This window comes from Lampetra fluviatilis, chromosome 17 (genome assembly GCF_964198595.1).
Source record: "Lampetra fluviatilis chromosome 17, kcLamFluv1.1, whole genome shotgun sequence".
NCBI classification, from domain to species: domain Eukaryota; kingdom Metazoa; phylum Chordata; class Hyperoartia; order Petromyzontiformes; family Petromyzontidae; genus Lampetra; species Lampetra fluviatilis.
The window spans coordinates 13,889,464-13,913,661 of record NC_136291.1 but is presented as its reverse complement, the minus strand read 5'-3'; the positions used below and the strand labels follow the sequence as shown (position 1 = coordinate 13,913,661).

Genomic DNA, 24,198 nt, shown 5'->3' with positions numbered 1-24,198 from the left:
CGCGCGTCGCGGTGACGCCCATAGAGGGCGTGTCGATGCCGCGCGTCGCGGTGACGCCCATAGAGGGCGTGTCGATGCCGCGCGTCGCGGTGACGCCCATAGAGGGCGTGTCGATGCCGCGCGTCGCGGTGACGCCCATAGAGGGCGTGTCGATGCCGCGCGTCGCGGTGACGCCCATAGAGGGCGTGTCGATGCCGCGCGTCGCGGTGACGCCCATAGAGGGCGTGTCGATGCCGCGCGTCGCGGTGACGCCCATAGAGGGCGTGTCGATGCCGCGCGTCGCGGTGACGCCATCGCGCACGAGGAAACGCTCCGTGGCCTGCGCGGTGACGTCACCACGCAGGGAAGCGCGATGGCGGCGGCCTCTGCTTCCACGTCGCACCGCGACCGGGCCGCCTTCACCTCCTCGTCCTCCGCGCTGTCGTGGGAGGCGATGCGCGGCCTGGCCGAGCTCGGGCAACTGCAGCGCGACTACGAGCGCCTGTGTCGCGACGAGGTGCCCGCTGACGCGGGGCCAGCCCGGCGGTCGCGCGTTCGCAGCGTTGAGATTCGCGGTTCCATTCCGACCGGCCGCCCCGGTTAATGCTGCGGATGTATCATCGTCGTCGTCAACATAGTTATTGTTGTTATTTCACTCGTTTACCCGGGAAATCTCTGCAGAGTCCTCAAGACTCTTGTTCAGGAGGCTCCTGCCGAGTTGTTCGCAGTAGGGGGCGATGTTGCTGCTGCTTCTGCCGTCTGATCCCAGTGGAGTAATTAGCAGGCTCATGTTTAGCGTTGGGAGGTTTGGCCCAAGCAGTTACAATTGTGTTCGTTATTAACCACAAGAGACGCGCTCTCCGGAGAACTCGGACCGCTGTCTAACCGTGGATGTTAAAGACTCCGTGACGTCGTGCGATGATGAGTTGGCCGTGACGACTCCCAAACCACTATCGCGGGGAAGCGGCAACCATTACCCTCCCCGTTGCGAAGACGGAGCACGGCCCCGCACCAAACCACAACTCGCCGGTCACCACTCTCCCGATGCTCACCGAACTCCACTTGGCACGAGCGCCCCTCACAACCCCGCACTGTCGTTCGTGCATTGCAGCCAGCAGCAGGATGTGACCCACTCGTGGCAATTATCAAGCGGCGGTGACTGCTTTTATACTTGAGTTACACGCGATGGGGCGTGCATGCCGAGTTCAGGTTTGACACCAAAGATCCCGAGCTCTCGCTGCTCTCGGCGCGTCAAACGTGGCTGAAGTCGATGCTGTGACAAGACTGCACGCATGGCACCGACCCTTGATCAGCATCCCCTTCCCCATTGCCCCTGCCCTTCCACATTGCCCCTGCCATTGACCCTGCCCTTCCCCATTGTCCCTGCCCTTCCACATTGACCCTGCTCTTCCCCATTGACCCTGCCCTTCCCCATTGCCCCTGCCCTTCCCCATTGACCCTGCCCTTCCCCATTGCCCCTGCCCTTCCCCATTGCCCCTGCCCTTCAACAGCCCTGTCCACCACCTGGGTCAGTGGCTTAAAACTACCATCAAGGTCGTTGGCTATAGACCACAAAATTGAGTTGGAATGAGCCCTCATTAGGCGAGTGTATTGTGTCATTGGGTGAGTGGGCGACACAGTGGGTGGAAGATATCTACCTCGCCTGGTATACAGGAGGTCATAGGTTCGATCCCGACCCAGATGGCTGCTATATATTTGGAGTTTTCACGTCTCTCTCCCTGTGGTTGCCTGGATTTTTCTCCGGATCCTCCGGTTTATCCCTCCACATTTAGAAACATGCATTTAAATTATTTGGCTGCTATGAGTTTCCACATGATAAGCCACTTCGTTGATCTATCATTTGTGGCCAGGTCGCTTTTGAACAATAGCTATATATCTCAGTGGGTCTTACCTGGTAATATAAAACATAATTTATTGTTTTAGTTTATAGAGTATTATGTCGACGGACTGCAGGAAGAAGTCACAGCTGAACTGGACTCATTGCTGGAGAAGCAGAGTGGATTGGAGTCAAAAATGGGCTCTCTGCATCGCATGCGGTGAGTGTAGCTCTCATTTATAACCTTTAAATATAGATTAACATTTCAAATGCATAGTGTATGTTACAGTTTTTTACGTACAATACAATGCTTCTGGCGCTGCCATCTGTCAGACCAAACCTGCAGCTGATTGAGGGGGATGCCTCTCAGCTCGCTGGAATGATCAACTTCACCTGCAACCTGGCCGAGAACATCAGCAGCAAAGTCCGCCAGCTGGACCTGGCCAAGGTGTGGGCACGCCTGGGCACACAGCATCCCCACCCACACCCTGCAGCAAGTGTCCCTGCTGACTGCACGATGGGTTTGAACTCTCAACACAACGGTGCAATGCATGAATTGGCTCAGGTTATTCTATGTTGGCAATGCTGCGTAAGAAGCGTTTCACCCAGTTCGTGATAAATGAGTGTCGGTTCCATCGTGCGAAAGCGGCGGAGCAGATGCAAGGAGTCGGAGCACAGGAATTTATCTTTGGTGACCAATCGGGCGCCGATCCATTTGACAGATGCATGTGTGTGTTAGCGTGACTTGAAGAGGTGTTACTGTTTACACGTGTGCACGCAGGTACACAAAGATGCAAATATCTCTAGCCTTAACAGACTGTTGGGGCAAGGTCCATTAGCAAGCACTTATGAAGGCCAACACGGCACATGGGAAAGGTAGTGTGGTCAGCACCATGCCCAGCTGACTTCGCCTCCCCATTGGTGACATTGTCACACTGCACTAGGTATTCATCAAGGCTGAGTCGACCAAGAGGAGGCCAGGGATTTTTGTCACTGATGCATAGCAGACTAGGTTAAAAAAAGAACGGTAATTTCAACATTCCGCATTTTTCCTAACTGTCACTGAGTGGCCAATGTTTTCCTCCTCACAAATAAACCTTGACTTAAAGCTTTTGTGACTGCAGGAATTCATATTATTTCGGTAAAGTCACGAAAATAGAAACAATAATTACGATAAAATAATAAAAATTCAAATAAAGTGAATAAAAAATAATACAAATATCACGACGTTTCGATGGCAACACAAGCAATCGTCATCAGGAGAAAAAAAGAGGGAGAAAGCTGCTGAGGCAGGCTGTTTTAAAGGTTTGAAATGGCTGTAGCTCAAGGGTCATAAACGAAGTGGGCGGGGCTAGTGATGTTAAAGTGAAAGATGAGCCTGTCAATGTAAGATCGCAGAGCTACCCCCACGACAGGGGCATGGAGGCTGCCACTGCACCATGAGAGATGAGCCTGTCAATGTAAGGTCGCAGAGCTACCCACACGACGGGGGCGTGGAGGCTGCCACTGCACCGTGAGAGATGAGCCTGTCAATGTAAGGTCGCAGAGCCGCCGCCACACCGAGGACGCGAGCGACGGCGGCTGTGCCAGTGCGAGACATCCAACCTGTCAATTTAAAATCAGAGAGTCGAAAATAATCGCCAACATCGGAAGGTAGGATGGAAACATCACAGCCAGTTATGACTTAAACTGGTTAACAACGTCTTTCTAATGATTGCTCAGTTTGTACCCATCTTCTCGGTTGAAATTGTCTGTGTCTATATATCTGGATGGCTTCATGAACGAATCTTTGTTGATAGTCCGTGGGTTTGCAGAGTACCTTCGTCTTGGAGAAATCAATTTCGTGTGAGCCCACCGCATAAAAAAATGTGATTTTTTTTTTCTATTTATCTGACTTTACCGAAAGACCCAAGGAATATATTAAACCTGTTAAATTACTTTACCGAAAGACCCAAAGAATACATTAAACCTGTTGTTAAATGACCCTGTATTTTAACACATGCTTACACGCATGCAACAACAACTGCTATTTGCTTCTTTCAGGGGGTGAACAATGAAGCAAATAAAAATCAAAACAAAAACAACGGTCATAATAGGTTTTCCCCCTTTTTTCTGGCAACAAAACAGGTGTAAAAAACGGTGTTATATTACAAATAAAAAACTGCACAAACGTAATATTAAATAAAATACATTTCGTTTGGCTCAATTTACTTTAAGAAATTACAGTAAAATGATTGAAACATCAATTGGTGTCACTATTACGTGAATAATAATTTGGCACATCTGGTATTCACACCATTGTTATAGAGAAAGGGGATCACGGAGGAAGGCACTGCAGCATTTCTCAGACACAGCCTGCAGTGGTTTCACAGTAGGAGTGGTGGTGCAACTGCTGTGTCTAATCCCAATTGAGTGAGCGTTGTGTATGCAAACAGACAACGGTATACACGTGAAATACATCGACTGCAAGTGAAGTGCGGCGCGCATGTGTGTATGTGTGCACAGACGCGCGTGTACCAGGCGATCCAGCGCGTGGACGATATCCTGGACCTGGCACTGTGCACCGACGGGGTGCAGGCCGCTCTCAACAGCGAGGACTACGAGACGGCCGCGGGCCACGTTCACCGCTTCCTCTCGCTGGACAAGTCCGTGCTAGAAATGAGTCGCGACGGCAGGGACGGTGAGAGGCCTCTCCCACCTTGGGTTCTCTTCTCGACACCGCTCATGTGTCTTCAGCGTGCAGAACGGTGCACAACATAGCGTGGGGGCATTGCGAGGGGGTATGTGCAGTTATTAAGCTATTGCTCATTTCATAAAGATCAGAATAAGAATATTTATACTGGAGGAATCCAATGAGCTGTTAAGCTCTTTATCACAGATGTCCAGTAAGGTATGAGGCGCTGCACTGATCTGTAGGTTGTAGTTATACAGACCTTTACACCTGACACCCTCGCTTGCTGACCTGCTTGTGTTTCCTGTATTAGAGACCAATTCGTGTTTTGGATGCCGTAACAAATGGAACTAATGTGACTATCGAGTAATTTTTGCCTTTCTATTTTTTCATGGGTGGCAGGGTGACGCAGTGATAGTACTTGTGCCTCAGGGCTAGAAGGTCCTGAGTTCAATTCCCGGCTCGGGCGCCTTTCTGTGTGAAGTTTGTATGTCCTCCCCCTGTTCTGCATGGTTTTCCTTCAAGTTATTCGGTTTCCTCCCATAGCTAAAAAAACATTGTAATGCTGAAAAATTTCACAGAGCAACATTGTCCCCTCCTGTGAAGGCTTCGCAAAACCTTCCTCAAATAACTTTCCTGGGTAAGCAAGCGTAGAAACAAATATTAATAATGAAAATATAACAAGTGATTCGGTAATGATGCTCGCTCTGAACACGGCGCCATGTGCCATCGTTTTTAAACCAGGTGGGATGGCGGACACAAACCTCGGCCTGCTGCAAGACGCCGAGAAGAAACTGAAGGCCATCGTGGTGGTGCGGTTTGACGCGGCCATAAAGGAGGGAAACCTTCCGCAAGTGGAGCGCTTCTTCAAGATCTTCCCCCTGCTGGGCCTTCACGACGAAGGCCTCAGCAAGTTTGCGCAGTACCTCTGTGCCCAGGTGCGCCACTGCCACCCGGCTGAGATGCCAACTTCTCCTGAAGCCTGTCAATGCTGCGGGGATGGACGTTGTTACTTTTGCATGAGCTATGTGACATGGCCCATCGTTAACACGTTCGCCTGTTGATGCGAGGGTCGCAGTTGATGTTCAAGATGCAGTGATGTCTGTCAAAGAACACACCTTCGTGTGTGTCGGTGTTATGGCTCAAACTTCTCAAATTAGACAAAATGCTTGCAAACCACGTGATTGGGAGGCACAACAATCATCACCCCCAACTCTGACAACTTAGCAAAACCCTGAAAAAGAGTTGGGACTCGGGCTGTAGTGGGTAAGCAAGTATAATAATTATAAAGGTGCAATTGGCAGCGATGTATGTATGTTGAACTTCATTCTCACCATACGTAGCCAACCGTGCTCATTGATGGGCATGCTGTTTGTCCAGATACATAACATGGGCCCTAAACTAAATAAGCAGAGGGCCATGCCGTCAGTGCCACCGATTAGATATCCATCTTATTGGCACTTCAAACACATCCCAATGCTTATCAGTGTGAGTTTGTGCATGCGAATGGTGTGATTAGCCACTGACACACACCTGGGGCTGTGACAAGCTTTTCCCACGTGAGACCAATGGTCCTGGCTCTTGCCGTGTGGCTGTGCAGGTCGCCATCAAGGCAGAGGAGAACCTGCAGCTCGCCATGACCACGGATGTGGGCGATAAGCGAGCCGGTGTCATTTTTGCAGACACCCTCACCCTGCTCTTTGAAGGTGCGAGGGAGTGAGGGGGGGGGCCTTCATACAGCGGGTGATGCCAATGATGCCAGGATAGAGATGTTTGATAATATAGGAGGATTGTTTGTCTTTATCAAGTTCATTAACACATTTGGCTTCGTTATTTTTCTCGTATTTCTGCCTTTTCCAAAATTGCTGGATAGTTTTGCTTTTATACATGAAATGACATGATGACACCTGCTGGCTGGGAAAGGGAAGCACGGGTATGGGCACCGCTAAAGACAACATCCAATCTGGAAGGGAGAGGTATCTGGGGCAAAGGTAATAGGCGGGGTTGGCCGAAATGCTCGGGAACCTGCTCGAAGGTTCCACGAGAGGGCATGGCCGGAGGTGGAGCCTAGCCGTGCCTGGGGAGATACAGTATAAGCGGGGACAGATCAGGGCTCGGGGTTGGTGTGTGGATTCTTGGGTCCGGACTGCGTCGCTCTCTCCGTCGTCCGGCCACGTGGAAGATCCCCTGCGGGCTTCCATCGCCATCCTCGTCACGCCACCAGCCAGCGGCGTAGCCGAGTGAGGGCGGTGGAACCACGCCGAGTGATCGGCCGTGTGTGTAGCCAGTAGAGACGTAAATATCTCAGTGTGTACTCAGAGTGAGAAGGATCAGGTTGGCCCGTGTTGTGCCCGTGTCAGAATAAAGAAGAAGTACCCTCTACACGACGTGTCGCGGAAGTCGCTCATTACATTGGAGTCAGAAGTGGTTAAAAAAATATATTAAACAGAAGAACTTGTGTTAAACAGCGAAGATTTTAGTATGTCCAAACATCAGAAGAAACGGAACCCACCTGTGGCGCCTTCCGACGATGAAAATGCGACCCAAGACCTCCTGCCGACCCCGGGAACCGTGGTCCCGGTTATTGAAACCACGGTGGGGTAGTTGGCGGTCGATCCAGACGCAGCATCTCCGCACCAGCAGCCCGAAGACGGCTGGAAGAAGGTGCCGGAGCAGCTGGACTTGTTGCTCGTCACGGAGACTGCGGTGGTGGGGCGCTCAGCGCTACACATAGACCGAGCAGGCACCTTTTCTTGCCTAGATGGCCAGCAGGTCTCTCTGAGCGAGGCCATCCAGGCGAGAGGGGAGGGCAGGGGTTTGGGCCTCCCAGCCTCTTATTAGTGCACGAGATTTGAGTTAAATGGTTCAGTAACATGCCACTGTGGTGCAAAACTGAAATCAATAAAGTTTCAGGGTTAAGATGTTCCAGAATATTTCAAGAATGTAGCAAAGTCACACACCTAAAAGTTGTACCATTTAACTTCAAATTTTGTGGGCGGTGATTATGTTGCTTGTGGTCTGTGATCCAGCACTTGTGGAGGCAGCAAGAGTTGGTGGATCAGACAAATTTTGTGAAGCTCCCTACCCGTGGGGCTCGAGCAACTTGCTTAATCGCCATCTTATGGGGATGGAGTATTGTCAGCCTCACATTCGTGGATTTTCTCCGGGAGCTCCAGTTTCCTCCCACACGTATAAATACTCATTACTTGGCTGAAAACATCTTCATATATAGAGGATTGCAGAGCTTGGGCATTTATTGGCACAGGCTCACTGCCTGGCTGCCTTCCTGCTTGTCTGATTCCTCACGCCTCTGAGTCAGCTTCAAGAGCGAGCGAAAACTGTGTTACAAGTCTTAATTATTATCATTGCTTACACCTATCTACCTCGGGTTGGGTGCCAACCCTCTGTAAGGCGTGGCCGGATAAAGGCACAGGTCTACACGCGTAGCCTAATAACGTGAACGTTTCGTTGGCTGCAGGAATCGCTCGCATAGTGGAAACGCACCAGCCCATCGTGGAGACGTTCTACGGGCCCGGCCGCCTGTTTGTCCTGCTCAAGCACCTGCAGGGGGAGTGTGACCGGCAGGTGCAGCGCGTCATCGACAGATTCACGGAGCATCGTCACTACGAGCAGAAGGTGGGTCCTCAACTACAGCCCCATCTGGACGAAGATTGCTGCTCATCGCTTTGAACAGCCCTCCCCCTCTCTCATTCAAAGTTGGTGATTTCATGCTCAAATGAGCATTGGTGCAGTACTCAGCTGCTCTATACTGCCCTGAGCCAGTGGCGAAAAATTTGTATTCCTACTTCTGGGAAAAGTAACCGTAGGACAAATGCCGTTGACTTCCCCACAAAGTGGTAAGCATTGTATCAACCCCAGAGGGATGATGGGCTGAGTCAACCTCCAAACAGGATGTTAACTCGCATCCTTCCGTTCGTGGGCCACTCGCTTGACTACTGAGCCACCTGTCCAGAGTCCTCAATTACTGACTCTGAAAACCTAAAACGCAATGTTTGATTCCCACTAATCGTGGTTCCTGTCAACTCCCCTTATATGAGAGAGAAGGGTGCTCTTTGCGTCTCACTGAGACCAACTATGTCGCAATTTAACAATATCCCAGATTATTTCTCTTGGTCTCTCCAGTTAAACAGAGTTTGATTGTCCAGATAGATTCCACGTGTTGTATGTAGTATGGTCAAATCGAACAGGTCCCCTGTTCTTACCCAGTGATTCCATTTTTTATCCTAATCACGGATCAGAAACATAAATGCTGAAAAAGTACGCAAAGGAGCACGGAGAAACGCACACTTGTATGTATTTCGATTTAAAGCTTTCGTGACTGCAGGGATTCATCTTCTTGGTTCTTTCGGTAAAGTCACGTAGAAGGGAAGTAATAAAATAATAAAAATAAAACATAATAAAATTATTCTCACGACGTTTCGGCCACAACGCAAGCAGCCGTCCTCAGGTGAAAACCAGGTCCGTCGAGGCGACAGAGTCTGAATGAAACAGCACACGAGCTTGGAGCATATATATAAGCTGGGCGCCTTGACAAAGGAATTGCATATCAAGAGGAATTTAGCATATTTATGGGAAATGCAGGAATGTGATTAGTACTACATATGCATGTGCATTACTGTTACAATTCAGTGGGCTCACATGACATTGACTTCTCCAAGACAGAGGTTCTCTGCAAGCCATCTGGCTATCATGAGAGATTCGTTCATGAGGCGATCCACATATACAAACACAGAGACAATTTCAACCGAGAAGATGGATTCTGGCTTAGCAATCATTGGAAGGACGTAATAAACCATTTCGGATCTTAACTGATTGTGTTCACGTTTACGGTGACTTTCAGACCGTGTTCCACTCACTGGCATGGTGCAGTGTGCAGAGTAATGTATGGTGTCGTAATTGTATAGTAAATATATAGCAGTGTGATACACATTAGGGTGGGTAGAATAATACATAGTGTTATATTAAAATGGATAAGGCAGCAACTGCAGCAGCAGCAACTGCAGCAGCAGCAGCAACTGCAGCAGAAACTGCTGCAGCAGCAGCAGCAGAAACTGCAGCAGCAGCAACTGCAGCAGCAGCAACTGCAGCAGCAGCAACTGCAGCAGCAGCAGCAACTGCAGCAGCAGCAACTGCAGCAGCAGCAACTGCAGCAGCAGCAGCAACTGCAGCTCCCTTTGATGCTGTTAATCCTGCATAATGCACATGCATATGTAGTACTAATCACATTCCTGCATTTCCCATAAATATGCTAAATTCCTCTTGATATGCAAATTCCTTTGTCAAGGCGCCCAGCTTATATATATGCTCCAAGCTCGTGTGCTGTTTCATTCAGACTTTGTCGCCTCGACGGACCTGGTTTTCACCTGAGGACGGCTGCTTGCGTTGTGGCCGAAACGTCGTGAGAATAATTTTATTATGTTTTATTTTTATTATTTTATTACTTCCCTTCTACGTGACTTTACCGAAAGAACCAAGAAGACTTGTATGTATGTTGAACTTCTTTCGCACCATACGTAGCCAACCGTGCTAATCGGAGGTGCGGGGGAAGGACAAAAAACTAAACACAAAAAGCAGTTTTAGAGAAATAATTTTTCAATCTAGATGAATTAATCGTGCATAGCTACAGCGGTTTCCGAATATCGGAAGGAAGAGCGTTCCAGACGGCCACAGGAGCGTATCTGAACGCGCACGATGTGGTGGCCGTCTTTGTTCGAATCACACTGAGAGACAGAACGAGAAGCATACAGTGAGGAAAAAAGTATTAGATCCCCTGCTGATTTTGTACGTTTGCCCACTGACAAAGAAATTATCAGTCTATAATTTTAATGGTAGGTTTATTTGAACAGTGAGAGACAGAATAACAACAACAAAATCCAGAAAAACGCATGTCAAAATTTTATTAATTGATTTGCATTTTAATGAGGGAAATAAGTATTTGACCCCTCTGCAAAACATGACTTAGTACTTGGTGGCAAACCCTTGTTGGCAATCACAGAGGTCAGACGTTTCTTGAAGTTGGCCACCAGGTTTGCACACATCTCAGGAGGGATTTTGTCCCACTCCTCTTTGCAGATCTTCTCCAAGTCATTAAGATTTTGAGGCTGATGTTTGGCAACTCGAACCTTCAGCTCCCTCCACAGATTTTCTATGGGATTAAGGTCTAGAGACTGGCTAGGCCACTCCAGGACTTTAATGTGCTTCTTCTTGAGCCACTCCTTTGTTGCCTTGGCCGTGTGTTTTGGGTCATTGTCATGCTGGAATACCCATCCACGACCCATTTTCAATGCCCTGGCTGAGGGAAGGAGGTTCTCACCCAAGATTTGACGGTACATGGCCCCGTCCATCGTCCCTTTGATGTGGTGACCCTTAGCAGAAAAACACCCCCAAAGCATAATGTTTCCACCTCCATGTTTGATGGTGGGGATGCTGTTCTTGGGGTCATAGGCAGCATTCCTCCTCCTCCAAACACGGCGAGTTGAGTTGATGCCAAAGAGCTCCATTTTGGTCTCATCCGACCACAACACTTTCACCCAGTTGTCCTCTGAATCAGTCAGATGTTCATTGGCAAACTTCAGACGGGCATGTATATGTGCTTTCTTGAGCAGGGGGACCTTGCGGGCGCTGCAGGATTTCAGTCCTTCACGGCGTAGTGTGTTACCAACTGTTTTCTTGGTGACTATGGTCCCAGCTGCCTTGAGATCATTGACAAGATCCTCCCGTGTTGTTCTGGGCTGATTCCTTACCGTTCTCATGATCATTGCAACTCCACGAGGTGAGATCTTGCATGAAGCCCCAGGCCGAGGGAGATTGACAGTTCTTTTGTGTTTCTTCCATTTGCGAATAATCACACCAACTGTTGTCACCTTCTCATCAAGCTGCTTGGCGATGGTCTTGTAGCCCATTCCAGCCTTGTGCAGGTCTACAATCTTGTCCCTGACATCCTTGGAGAGCTCTTTGGTCTTGGCCATGGTGGAGAGTTTGGAATCTGATTGATTGATTTCTTCTGTGAACAGGTGTCTTTTATACAGGTAACAAGCTGAGATTAGGAGCACTCCCTTTAAGAGTGTGCTCCTAATCTCAGCTTGTTACCTGTATAAAAGACACATGGGAGCCAGAAATCTGTCTGATTGAGAGGGGATCAAATACTTATTTCCCTAATTAAAATGCAAATCAATTTATAACATTTTTGACATGCGATTTTCTGGATTTTTGTTGTTGTTATTCTGTCTCTTACTGTTCAAATAAACCTACCATTAAAATTATAGACTGATCATTTCTTTGTCAGTGGGCAAACGTACAAAATCAGCAGGGGATCAAATACTTTTTTCCCTCACTGTACGGCCCCGGGAACAAACTCAACTTGCAGACGTCACATGCGCTGCTACGAAACGCAAGTGGGCTTGGGCAGAACGCATCGCTGGAAGGGACGATGGCTGATGGACAAATCTAACAACGGCGTGGCAGCAATGGGCGAGAACACGCGCGAGCGAACATCCTCCGTGGAGAAGGAGCAATGAAATTGGCTCGTGTGCATGTGCCAGGTGGATTGTTGCATCGTGAGAGGTGGCAAAGACTGGGGGAGACCTTCACTCAGCAGTGGATAGATCGTGGCTCATGATGCGATTGTCCGCTTGTATTCATTCTCTGCACAGATAAAGTGTTAAGATGTTTTCATGAATCCCAAGACGTGATGTGGAAAACCATGGCAGATCCTCACTGGAGCGGTGTGCCTGTGCATGCTCCATGCGGAGTGTACATGCTGCATGCGTTTGTGCGCGACTGCATGGAAACTTTGCGCTTGGGTTGAGATTTTATTTTCGAACACCATTGGAAGTATGCTCCCTGATGACCGATGGTAGAGTGAAGCTATTGTTCAGAAATATCGCACATAAGTGGGTGAGCCTTTAGTCATCATTCCAAGTGGCGTTTTTTGATTACTTGTTTGTATGTCAAGCATGGTGCGCGTGCCTCCTGTGTGCACAGTTGAAGCGCGTGGAGGGCAGCTTGCTGAGAGGCTCCCAGCTGGAGAGGATCGTGCCGAGGTATGGCCACGTTGCACAGACATCAATGTCATGCAAGTGTCTGTGTGTGCGTCTCTATGAGTTTGTTTCATAGGTGTTCGCTAACAGCGCTTGCTCCAACAGTCTGTTAAGGCTATACGGTGATCTTTGTAGTTGTTTGTGTGTGAAAGTGGGGAGCGGTAGTGTAGCGGTTAACGTGCTGCACTATGAATCCACCGACCTGAGTTCGATTCCTGCTCACGGCCAACATTGGAGACGAATATCTGAACCAGTCCTGGGTCTCCCCTAGGCCGATTCAGCCTCACTTGAGTACCTGGTGCCGGGTGTAAACATTGTCACTAGGGGACAAAGACGGCCCGAGCATGGTCCTGGCCACCTACCCCCACATGTACCGTGCCGGCCTCCATAGGTGCTTGATAACAGCAATTGCCCCAAATGTCTATTAAGGCTATACTGGGGATATTTGTCTCTCTGATCAAGTAACGGAGAGTGTGTCCTACGTGAGAGTGTCTCTGTGTGTGTGAGAGCAGGGTAACACGTGAGAGGCTGTGTGTATGTGTTGCGCAGGGAGCTGGACACGATCCTGGGAGAGATGAGCGTGATGAACGCTCGCGCCGAGCTCTACCTGCGTTTCGTGCGGCGCCGCGTGCTTGCCGACCTGGAGGTGTGCGACGCCGACGCCAGCGAGGAAACGCGCAACGGTGAGTGCAGAGCTCGGTGCAGTTCACACGAACGGTGGGCACAGAACACGGCGCGGTTGTCACTGTCGTGTTTCCTCTCAGCCTTTCATTGAAAGCATCTATGCACAATAACATGGACACTGGTCATACAATTCTTGATGATGATGATAGTCCCAGTAGTCCTAAGTATAAATCAAATCGGCACAAACAAACCCGAGGTCGGTTTCGACATTCAGTGTCTCTTCGCCAGAGTGTGGCTGACGGGGTGTGCAACAACAAGACTTGTACTTTACTCATACAGAGGGGCAGATCTGTGAAGGAGGCGTACTGTCTGCTTAATTGTTTTTCTTAGTATTAATGACAGCTATTTGGTCCACCGGTCTCCAAGCTCTCAGGGTCGTAAGGTCAGTTGCAGCTCGACTCTGGCTCGGCCTCGCTGTTGAACTCAGGTTTGAGCCACTCGGTGGCTTCCAAAGAAGCAAGTGAGCGGCTCAGCCGTAACACGGCTCATGGGAATCCTGAGCGTGTCCAGGACCATGCTCGGAGCTGAGTTAAGAGCATGGTTCTGTGCCGGCTCAGTTGAGTCAGAGCCAAGGCTGAGGCGAGTCGTGACGGGTGAAAGTGTATGTGCGATATAGAGCGTGACTCCATAATAAAGGTTTTTTTGGGTTAGATCGCATAAATATGAATATGTCCATACTCTTTGGTTCTTTCGGTAAAGTCACATGATTAGAAATAAAATAAAACAAATCACGACGTTTCGATCGCAACACAAGCGGTCGTCATCAAATCAAGATATAAATATGTCATGAAACCCATCACCACCTGACACAGCCAATTAGTCAGGTTTGTCACGTAAACAAAACATGACAATTAGTTTCTGGTTCAGCACAAAGGTGTGTTGGAGAGTAAGCCCACAATATTTACAATTCAAGTATCGTGACGTTTCGCCGGTGATTACACTGTGAGCCTATGGGGTCAATGTAGTCATACGTTACAATGGATTTTTTGTGATGAGAATATGGTGTTTGTCAGGGCACCTGTCTGCGCTGGAGAAGCTGATAAACAACTGCGTGCTGAGCCGCAGCATGCAGGAGCTCATGTGCTCCTACATCACCATGGAGGAGTACTTCATGCGAGAGACCGTCAATAAGGTACCACCTAGCGCTCCCTCCTGGGGCTCGGCAAGGATGGTGCAGTCGTTCTCCGCAATAGTGACGTTCTTGCTGTGCTCACGCAGCACCACGAATCTCCCTCCTAAAATAGACGGGCAACTGGCTAAACGGGACCACTCTTGTGACAAATCAAAATAAACTTAAACTCTTTTCATTGGGCGGCATCGTGGTAACGCCTGTGCCTCACAACAAGAAGGCCCTGGGTTTCATTCCCAAATCATGCACCTCTCTGTGTGCTGCTTGTCTGTTCTTCCCTAGTTTTGTGTGGGTTTCCTTGGTTTTCTCCAGATTCTTACCATAGCTACCAAAAAGCCATTGAGTGTAACTGGTATTGGTGAAACATCCCAACACTGAAACTTTCCTGCAAATAATTCAATTACACAGCAACATCGCCCCCTCCTGCAACAACTCCGCAGGACCCGCCTTCGCTGGGCAGCGGTGGCTTCGCACGTGGCCTGTAACCCAGCACTGTGGAGGCAATGAGGGTGGGCAGATTGCACAAATGTTGTGTGAACCCCTTTCCCGTGAGCATCAAGAAGGTGCCATACCCTGGCTCGCTAGTAGAAGGCGGTACAGCAAGTTGTAGACTCCACCTGTTCCATCTGTGTGGGATAGAAGTGTTGCCACCTTGCACGTGGGGGTTTTCTCTGGGTGCTCAGGTTCTCTCCCACATGGAAACACAATAACACCTTCATATATACAGGACCGCAGAGCTTGGAGGGGGGGAGAATTTCGTGCCGGCTAACCTCCTGGCTGTTCAGGATATTTGATTAGGCGGAGAAATCCGACGAGCTGCTATGAAGCTCTTTTTGCACAGATGTCCAGTCGGGTCTCGCATGCGCTTGTGCCTCCTCACGCCCGAGTCGTTTCCGCTGTCTCTGTGGGAGCAAGCAAACTCTGTGTGGTAGTGGCACGTTACAAGTTGATGTCATTATTCTTATTTAAAAAATGTCCTGAGACTCGTGAGGCTTTCCTGGGTAAACAAGTGTCGTAATAATAACAACTCAATAAAGTGGTGCTGCATGCTGGTGGCAGGCTGTGACGATGGACACGGTGGAGAAAGGGCAGCTCACGTCCAGCGTGGTGGACGACGTGTTCTACATCGTCAAGAAGTGCATTGGACGAGCCATGGCCAGCTCCAACATTGACTGCCTGTGTGCCATGATCAATCACGCGACCACACTGCTCGATGAGGACTTCCGGTGAGCTTGGCTGCTTAGACGGCACCGCAGCACGGGCCCGTGCTCTCTGTGCGTGTGTGTGTGGGATTAGTACACCGGGGGTGAGCGGTAGTGTAGCAGTTAGCGCGCTGCGCTACGGCCAACACCAGTCCTGGGCTTCCCCTAGGTCGACTCGGCCTCAAATGAGTATTTGGTGCGGTGTGTAAACATCGCCACTAGGGAGACAGGGCGACAGGGCGTGGTGTTGGTCACCCACCCACTCGTGTGTCGTGCCGGCCTTCATAGGTGCTCGCTAACAGCACTTGCCCCAACAGTCTCCTAAGGATATACGGGGCATCTTTGTGTTTGTTCTGTCTCTGATCATTAGTGAGTAAACGGCACCACAGCATGGGCTGTGTGTGGGATTAGTGAGTATACAGCACCACAGCATGGGCTGTGTGTGTGTGGGCTCTCGTAGACAGAGTAAATGCATTAACGCTTTATACCTTGGTTGGAAAACATTCAAACTAAACTATTTTTATTTTACCAGGTAAGGCCCACTGAGCTGTGTAGCTCTTTTTCAGAAGCGACCTGGCCACAAATGAAAGCCCAACGAAGTGGCTTATCATGTGGAACTTTATCGCAGCCAAACATTTTAAACGCATGTTTCTAAATGTGGAGGGAAAAACCAGAGGACCTGGAGTAAAATCCACGCGGCCATAGGGAGAGAAACACGCAAACTCCAAATATAGAGCAGGAGTCATGTTCGGGATGGAACCCATGACCTCTTGTCTACCAGGCGAGATAATTAACATCTGGGTTCCTGTCATACACCTGTGTTAAACTGCTCTATAAAAGTAAGCTGTATTGCACGCAGTGCACTTTGTTTTTCTCGAGTGCACCTCGTTGTCGTGTGCCCAGAGCGATGGAGCCGTGCCGGTTTGTCGCGTAGGGAGGTGCTCAACACGAAGCTGCGCGTGGGCTTCCCAGCGACGACGCTGCAGGACATCCAGCGCGGCGTCAGCAGCGCCGTGAGCCTCATGCAGAGCAGCCTGCAGCAGGGCAAGTTCGAGGCGCGCGGCATTGAGAGCACCGAGGAGGCAAAGCAGTCATTCCTGGTGAGCCTGCACTGCCTAGGCCCCCGCCCCCCAGCCCCCCCCCAGCCCCCCCCAGCCCCCCCATCTGTGTGTGTGTGTATCTGTGTGGGGAGCAATAGTGTAGCGGTTAGCGCGCTGCACTATGAACCTGGCGACCCGGGTTCGATTCCCGGGCGTGGTGTTGGCCACCCACCCCCTCGTGTGCCGTGCCGGCCTTCATAGGTGCTCGCTAACAGCACTTGCCCCTACAGTCTGTTAAGGTTAAATGGGGGATCTTTGATCTTTGTATCTGTGTGTGAGGAGCGGTAGTGTAGTAGTTAGTGCGTTGCACTACAAACCCGGCGACACGAGTTCAATTGCCGCTCACGGCCAATACCAGTGACAATTATCTGAACCGGGCCTCCCCTAGGTCGACTCACCCTCAAATGAGTAACCGGTGCAGTGTGTAAACATCGCCACTAGGGAGACAAAGGCGGCCGAGTGTAACGTTGGCCACCCACCCCCTCGTGAGCTGTACCGGCCTTCATAGGTGCTTGCTAACGGCACTTGCCCCAAAAGTCTGTTTAGGCTATACGGGGAATCTTTGTCTTTTGTGTGTATCTGTGTCTATGACCCACGGGTTTATATGCGATTTTTTCCCAAGTGGATGTAAGCAGTAAAATTGCGGATAACCTTCGGATACAACAATCCACAATATTAGTCCCCTATACTGGTCCCCGATAGAGTTACACATTTCACAGCGTTTTGAAATAAGATCTGCATGTGTGGCGTTATATATAAATAAACTTCTTTAAAAAAGTTTTTTAAAAACAACGGTTTTATTAACAACTTCGTTTAACTCACGGTCGAGAAGTACATCAATGGCGTCTGAGACACGCGGCGCCGGATTTTTGTGCGAGCCGATTCCACAGTTTAGGGACCGCGGTGTTTTTGACCAACACAAAAATATATAATTAATAAGCCGTCCATACAAAAATTGTAATTGGTTGAAAGGAGGCAATTAATTGATGAATTGATGCCGATTTTCATACAGGCATGCATTGTCACCGGATCTGAGTACGCGTGCAACATTTGGAATTGATTGGACAACTGGAAGTAGACTAACTTTTGATTACAAGATTTGACCACGACAAACACAAGTGACATATTCTTGGTTCTTTCGGTAAAGTCATGTAGAAGGGAAATAATAAAATAATAAAAATATAAACCAATACAATTCTCACGACGTTTCAACTGCAACACAAGCAATCATCATAAGGTGTGAAATCCACAGCAAGAACATTTTAAAAAGTGGCGTTTTTTTCTTAACGTCAGCACTACAGACAGCGATTTGGCAATTGGTCAGATGGACGAGTCCATCTATGTTCGTGTAATGCGAGCGTAAGCGGGGTTCACTGCTCGGCTCTGGGCCAATCATACGGCCCAGGGTATTGGGGGGCGGGGCTCAATATGGGGGCGTATGTGAAGGTCCACCGCTCACCTCGGGTCCAATCGGAAGCGAGGTGAGCAGGGGCGGAACCTAAAGGCGGAGCCGGCAAGGCGCTATGCGGAGGCTGGATCTGGAAGGTTCGGTGAAGGGCGTGGTGAGAGGGAGGAGACAAGATCACGTGGTGAAGGGGATATAGGTGGGATCCCGGAAGGGCTCCGGGTCAGTTGGTAGAGTCACGAAGCTGGACCACGTTGGGTGGCCGGAGGGGATCCGCGCCATCAGCCACGTGGCTGGAGGAGCTTCGAGCACACCGTCGGCCAGCGGTGTGCGGGAGCGGGGGAGCGGAGTAACTGACGGGAGAGCGCGTGCGGGGCGCGCGAGGAGCAGCTGGTCCGCTGTCGGGACCAGTGGAGTGCGAGCGTCAATGGGAATAAAGAGTGACGGAGACCAAGCAGTGTGTCGGCGAAGTCCTTTATTACATTCGGAAAAGAGGAGGGGGGAGAAAAAGAGAATTGAATGCGATCTGAAAGTCACCGAGGAAAAAGAAAAAATGTGAATTGTTATTACTGTATATGATATATATTAGTTCGTCACTTAATTTTATGTATACCAGCTCTGAGGGCACTAAATCTGGTTTATTTAAACTTTTTACAGAGTAAGTAGTACAATCACCCCTTAGATTGGTAACATCAGAGGTAGTTCTGCAGTATCACCTTCCCAGCGCGATACAAATGAGTGTGAATGAGTTTTAATGTGATCCCATGCAAAAATACCCCCTCTTGGGGTCACCTCACTGGTCACGTGAATTATACTGCTTTCTGTATTTAACGTGCTCACCTCCGAGTGTCAAACAAGCGCGGAGTGTCACTGCTGTACCTCCCAGTGTCAGACAAGCATGGAGTGTCATTCTGCTCTCTCCCCATGCGCTCAGGTGACACTGAACAACACGGAGGTGTGCAGCGACAACATTCAGACCCTCAAGAAGACGCTGGAGGTAACGTGCTTGGTCACGGTTTTTAAACGTCGGGCAGCCGTCGCCCGTGTTGAGTTTGTGTGCACCACTGCCAACGCAGCTCTGCAGCGCTTACAGCGGTGGCACGGTCTGGCGTGCCCCGCTTGTTGCAGAGGTTCGTGGATTGAATCCAGCAGGCTGCCCTGATTAATACTTCGGGTATATTTATCCATAATGCACGTGCCGTTTGCTTCACAGTAGTTGATAAAAGATCCTGTGACATAATTCGACGAACATTAAGCTCTTGTGTGCCAGCATCACGGTCCACATGAGCCACATTGATCACTACCTGCGAATCACTTAATTTGGGAACACATAGCAATCACACATAGCAATCACACGTAGAAATCACCTACTGGAGATCTGTGAAAAAAGCTTCATAGCTCATCGAATTCCTCCTCCAGTTTAAAAAAATATTCTCATAAAGAAATATTCATAGCATCATCATTGTTGTCACCCCATACTGCAAAAACACAGCAAGACCCTCCTAAAAAAGTGTCTTGTGAGTCACTGAGGCTCCCCTGGGTAAGTGTGTGTGCAATATAATGTTTTATTGTACCTTGTCAGTTTAACATGTAGGCTTTCGCGACTATAATCATCCATAATATAGGTTTTTTTGGGTTAGATCACGTAAATATAAATGTGTCGTTAAACCCGCCACCACCCAACACAGCCAATTCGTAAGGTTTGTCACGTAAACAGAACATGGCAATTCGTTACTAGTACAGCACAACGGTGTGTTGAAGAGCAATTCTACAATATTTACAATCTGAGTACGACGTTTCGCCTGTAATTACAACTAGGTGGACAGACAGATTTGTGGTGAAACGTTATTGGATTGTACCTTGTGTTTGCACTTACGTGCTTGTAATGGTGTGCCTCTGTGTGTGTGTTTGTACCCAGGCTGACTGCCAGATGTTGCTTAATCAAGGCACCAAGAGTGAGCAGTCCCGTGCCAAAGTGGACAGCTGTCTCTCAGACCTGGTGTCTGTCTCCAACCATTTCAAGGACCTCTTGCAGGTAAGATCTTACAATATTAATAATCCAGGAGACCGTAAGACTGAGAATATCTTACCTTACACTGTAATGTACAAACCAGCCAGGTGACTCAGCAGTAGAATGAGTGGCTCGCAATCAGAGGTTGCAAGTTCAAGTCCTGGTTAGAGTTGACTCAGCCCAACAACCCCCTCGGGATTTAAAAATAAGTCCCACTTTGTGGGGAAGTCAACGGTGGTTTTCCGATAGATAATTATATTTATATCGCGCTTTTCATCTATCTCAAAGCGTTGTACACAGCAGCAATAGACACTCAGAATACAAATTATATTATAAATACATTTTAAAAATCATTTACTAAATTAACATTTTTTTTTATAATAGACAGGCTTGCCGCACCATAGGAATATGGAACTGTTACCACTGGCTCAGGGCTCTAACAGAACATGAGCACCAATGCCTTATTGTTCATGTGGGTGCCACGGTGATGAGATGTTAACTACCTAGCCTGGGATACAGGAGATTGTTGGTTCAATCCCGACCTTGACGCCTGCTGTATACTATGAGACCTCCTTTACCAGTGGCAAAATATAGTAGTAGGTTTTTACCCTTTAAACTGGTACAAAACTGACACCTTTATACAAGGCATCATGTTTGCAATAACTGCAACACAAGCAGTCAAATGCAAACAAAAAGAAACAACTCTGATAATGGTAATGATATGCACTGTCCTTGAAGTTGATTGGTCCACACCCGAGACAGCTTTCCTTAGAGCCTAGTCTCCATTGGTGTTGGACCAGATGACGCCAAAAGGCGTACAACTCAAAAAACAGTGCACTATCAGAGTATTGAGAGCTCGGGGTAAGCATTTACACTATGAGACCTCCTTTACCAGTGGCAAAATATAGTAGTAGGTTTTTACCCTTTAAACTGTTTGTTTTAGTTATTATTTAAGCAGAAAATCACTTTGACTTGGACTGCAATTTATACAAGTGCCCTGTTATTTGACAGTTCTCCCTATACAGGCAAACCTTGCTTAGCGTGATCCCTTTTAGCTCCGATTTGGGTCATGCTCACTTTTACAGGAACGCATCTTGAGCGCTAAGTGAGGTCTGCTTGTGCTTGTAATGGTCGTAAATATTCACCAGCGAAATGAAGGCGGCTTACGAAGTTCAACCAAAAGTCAGTGCTATGGTATGCATGTTGAACTTCTTTCGCACTGTACGTAGCCAACTGTGCGAATTGGAGGTGGAAAAATGCTTCACCGAGTCTCAAGTCTCCCTTTCAGGAGGGTCCTGCCAAGTATTTGCTAATCGGAGGTGCGGGGGGAAGGATAACAAACTAAACACAAAAAGCAGTTCCAAAAAATGAGTTTTCAATCTAGATTATATAAAAGCGCATAGCCCCACTGTCTTCCTAAAATCGGAAGGAAGAACGTTCCAGACGGCCGCAGAAATGCATCTGAATACGCCGCCCGATGCGTTTTTGTTAGTTGTGCACCACTATTATCACAGTGGCGACGCAGTATCACCGCAGTAGCGACGCACTGCCACCGTGGCGACGTGCGTCTGTAGAACATGGGCGCTTGTAGGCCCCGTTTGCAGGCCGTGTGGTGCGCACGGTGCCTGTGTACACACCAGCTGTATGTGCACATAGTCTGTCCATGCATGCAGTCCGTCCGTTCACGCTGTCCGCCTCACAGGAGGGTTTGGCAGAGCTGAACAACGCAGCCATCATGCCGCAAGTGAAGCCTTGGATGAACGACTTCCTGCTCGTCTCGCACAACATCGAGGAGGTGCCGCTCCACAGGCCGAGCCACGGCACCTGGCACACTCACGCCAGACGGCCCCCCACCCCCTCCCCCCACCCCCACCCCTCACCGTGTGTGTGGAGGGAGCTGCGTGGGTCGGGTATAGAGCCCCTGTCGGGTCACTTGTCAGAGGCATTTCATTCTGTTCAACCGGCTGAGAAACCCAAGAGACCAACGGCAGTCTCATTCCCAGGAGTGATGTAAATGTGATGTAATCATGAGTAGACGTGATTACTCATGAAAGCCTCACCGAGTCTTGGCTCTTTTCAGGAGGGTCCTACCAAGTGTTCGGAGTAGAGGGGGGGGGGGCGATGTTGCTGCTGTGCGTTATCCCAATCGAGTGATTTGCCGGTAATCTTTTAACATTAAGGTGTTTTAACTAATACCAGTAACATTAAATGTTTTATTAGATATGCGAGGAAAACCATGCAGAACATGGGGAGAATTCCAACCAAAAGGTGCCCGAGTCAGGTATACAACCCAGGTCCTTCTTGCCGTGTGGCACAAGTGTTACCACTGTGCAACCCTGCCGCCCAAAGTGACTAGGGTAGTATTTGCAAGAGTTGACTTACAACTTTAGTCTTCGATTTGAAGGGTGTTGCCACGGTGCATTGGTCAGTGCACTGGACTTGCAATCCAGAGGTCACCGGTTTCGATTCAATCTCCCGACACAGGAGTTGAAACAATGGGGCACGTTTCTTAAATCGGTGTATTCATGACTAAAATCCTACTGGAATCCGTTTTCCGGTTCCTGACTGCCTGAACCGGTTACCGATTTTGGAAATGGTGACCGGTTTACCGGTTATCTTTAACACATAGGCTTTCGCGACCAATATTATCCATAATAGATGTTTTTGGGTTAGATCGCATAAATATAAATGTCATTAAACCCGCCACCACCCAACACAGCCAATTAGTCAGGTTTGTTACGTAAACAGAACATGCCAATTTGTTACTAGTACAGCACACCGGTGTGTTGTAGAGTAAATCCACAACATTCTATAATCTAAGTACGATGTTTCGCCAGTAATTACAAATCAGTAATTACTGATGAAGCTAGTTATAATTACTGGCGAAACGTCGCACTCAGATTGTAAATGTTGTGGATTTACTCTACAACACACCGGTGTGCTGTACTAGTAAAAAATTGGCATGTTCTGTTTACGCAACAAACCTTATAAATTGGCTGTGTCGGGTGGTGGCAGGTTTAATGACATTTATATTTACGCGATCTAACCCAAAAAAAACTCTTATGGATTACCGGTTATCGTTGCACAACCCTGAAAATGAGTGAATTAACAGCGACAAAGACTTAGCCATGGTGGTGACGCTGCGGTGGCGTGCGTGTGTACGTCGCGTTCCAGGAGGAATTCAATGACTACGAGGCCAACGACCCCTGGGCTCAGAAGTTCATCATTAATTTCGAGCAGCTGATGGCAGAGTTCAAGGTAAGCGATCGCAGATTGGGCTCCTGTATGTAAAATGCAATTAGCTCGTGCTAAGAAGTCTATAAAAACTTCTTTTTTTAACCAGGTGAGGCCCACTGAGCTATATAGCTCTTTTTCAGAAGTGACCTGGCCAAAAATGATAGCTCAATGAAGCAGCCTGTCATGTGTAAAATTTATAGCAGCCACATACTCCAAATGCATGTTTCTAAATGTAGAGGGAAAACCCGGAAGACCCGGAGAAAAATCCACGCGGCCATGGGCAGAACATGCAAACTCCAAATATACAGGCGTCAGGGTCGGGATCGAACACAACGATATCCTGCATACCAGGCGAGGTAGTTAACATCTCGCCACCCTAACGCCCGGCTCTCTGCAGCGAAGCAGAGTTGAGCCTGGATAGTGCTCGTATGGGCGGCCACTGCGCACAGCAGATTGCTTTTGGCTGCAGTGGCGCTACGTGGTGGACAGCAGAGGGCAGCGCAACACATCCATCATTGTACTGTTATTCTCTGCTGCTACTTCTATGCTTTACCAACCCAGACGAACCCAGTGCGGTGAAGTATGATCAAATAACGGCCACAACCCACCTGGCGTGAGGAGGCCCTCATCCAGCAGTGGATTGAGAAAAGGCTGTAGACACTGCAATGTGGATTATGATTAACGTACATTTTCTTAAACATGCTTGTACAAAAGAACGTCTCTTGTAATACCTGCCGTGTAATGGGGCCTCGCTGGCCTTCGTATTGTGGCAGGCGGCCGTGTCGCCCTCCATATACGACAGCCTCATTGGGCTCGCGACGGGCCTCATCAGCCAGGAGATGGAGCGCTGCGTGCATAAAACCACATTCAGCCGGGTGAGTGA

The 24,198-nt window shown here is 48.9% G+C and overlaps 1 protein-coding gene across 1 annotated transcript in view; it reads left to right on the top strand.

Moving 5' to 3' along the window:
• Positions 1-299: 299 nt before the first annotated feature.
• Positions 300-24,198, top strand: part of COG4 (component of oligomeric golgi complex 4) — a 29,474-nt gene continuing 5,575 nt past the window's right edge. The window contains exons 1-17 of the mRNA XM_078864215.1: positions 300-496; positions 1,954-2,036; positions 2,150-2,264; positions 4,322-4,496; positions 5,232-5,425; positions 6,088-6,193; positions 7,966-8,123; positions 12,492-12,550; positions 13,097-13,230; positions 14,245-14,363; positions 15,420-15,586; positions 16,497-16,662; positions 19,002-19,064; positions 19,986-20,102; positions 21,781-21,873; positions 23,253-23,336; positions 24,089-24,190. Coding sequence (XP_078720341.1) covers positions 353-496; positions 1,954-2,036; positions 2,150-2,264; positions 4,322-4,496; positions 5,232-5,425; positions 6,088-6,193; positions 7,966-8,123; positions 12,492-12,550; positions 13,097-13,230; positions 14,245-14,363; positions 15,420-15,586; positions 16,497-16,662; positions 19,002-19,064; positions 19,986-20,102; positions 21,781-21,873; positions 23,253-23,336; positions 24,089-24,190 — 2,079 coding nt within the window. The 5' untranslated portion in view covers positions 300-352. The remainder of the gene's footprint in view (positions 497-1,953; positions 2,037-2,149; positions 2,265-4,321; positions 4,497-5,231; positions 5,426-6,087; positions 6,194-7,965; positions 8,124-12,491; positions 12,551-13,096; positions 13,231-14,244; positions 14,364-15,419; positions 15,587-16,496; positions 16,663-19,001; positions 19,065-19,985; positions 20,103-21,780; positions 21,874-23,252; positions 23,337-24,088; positions 24,191-24,198) is intronic.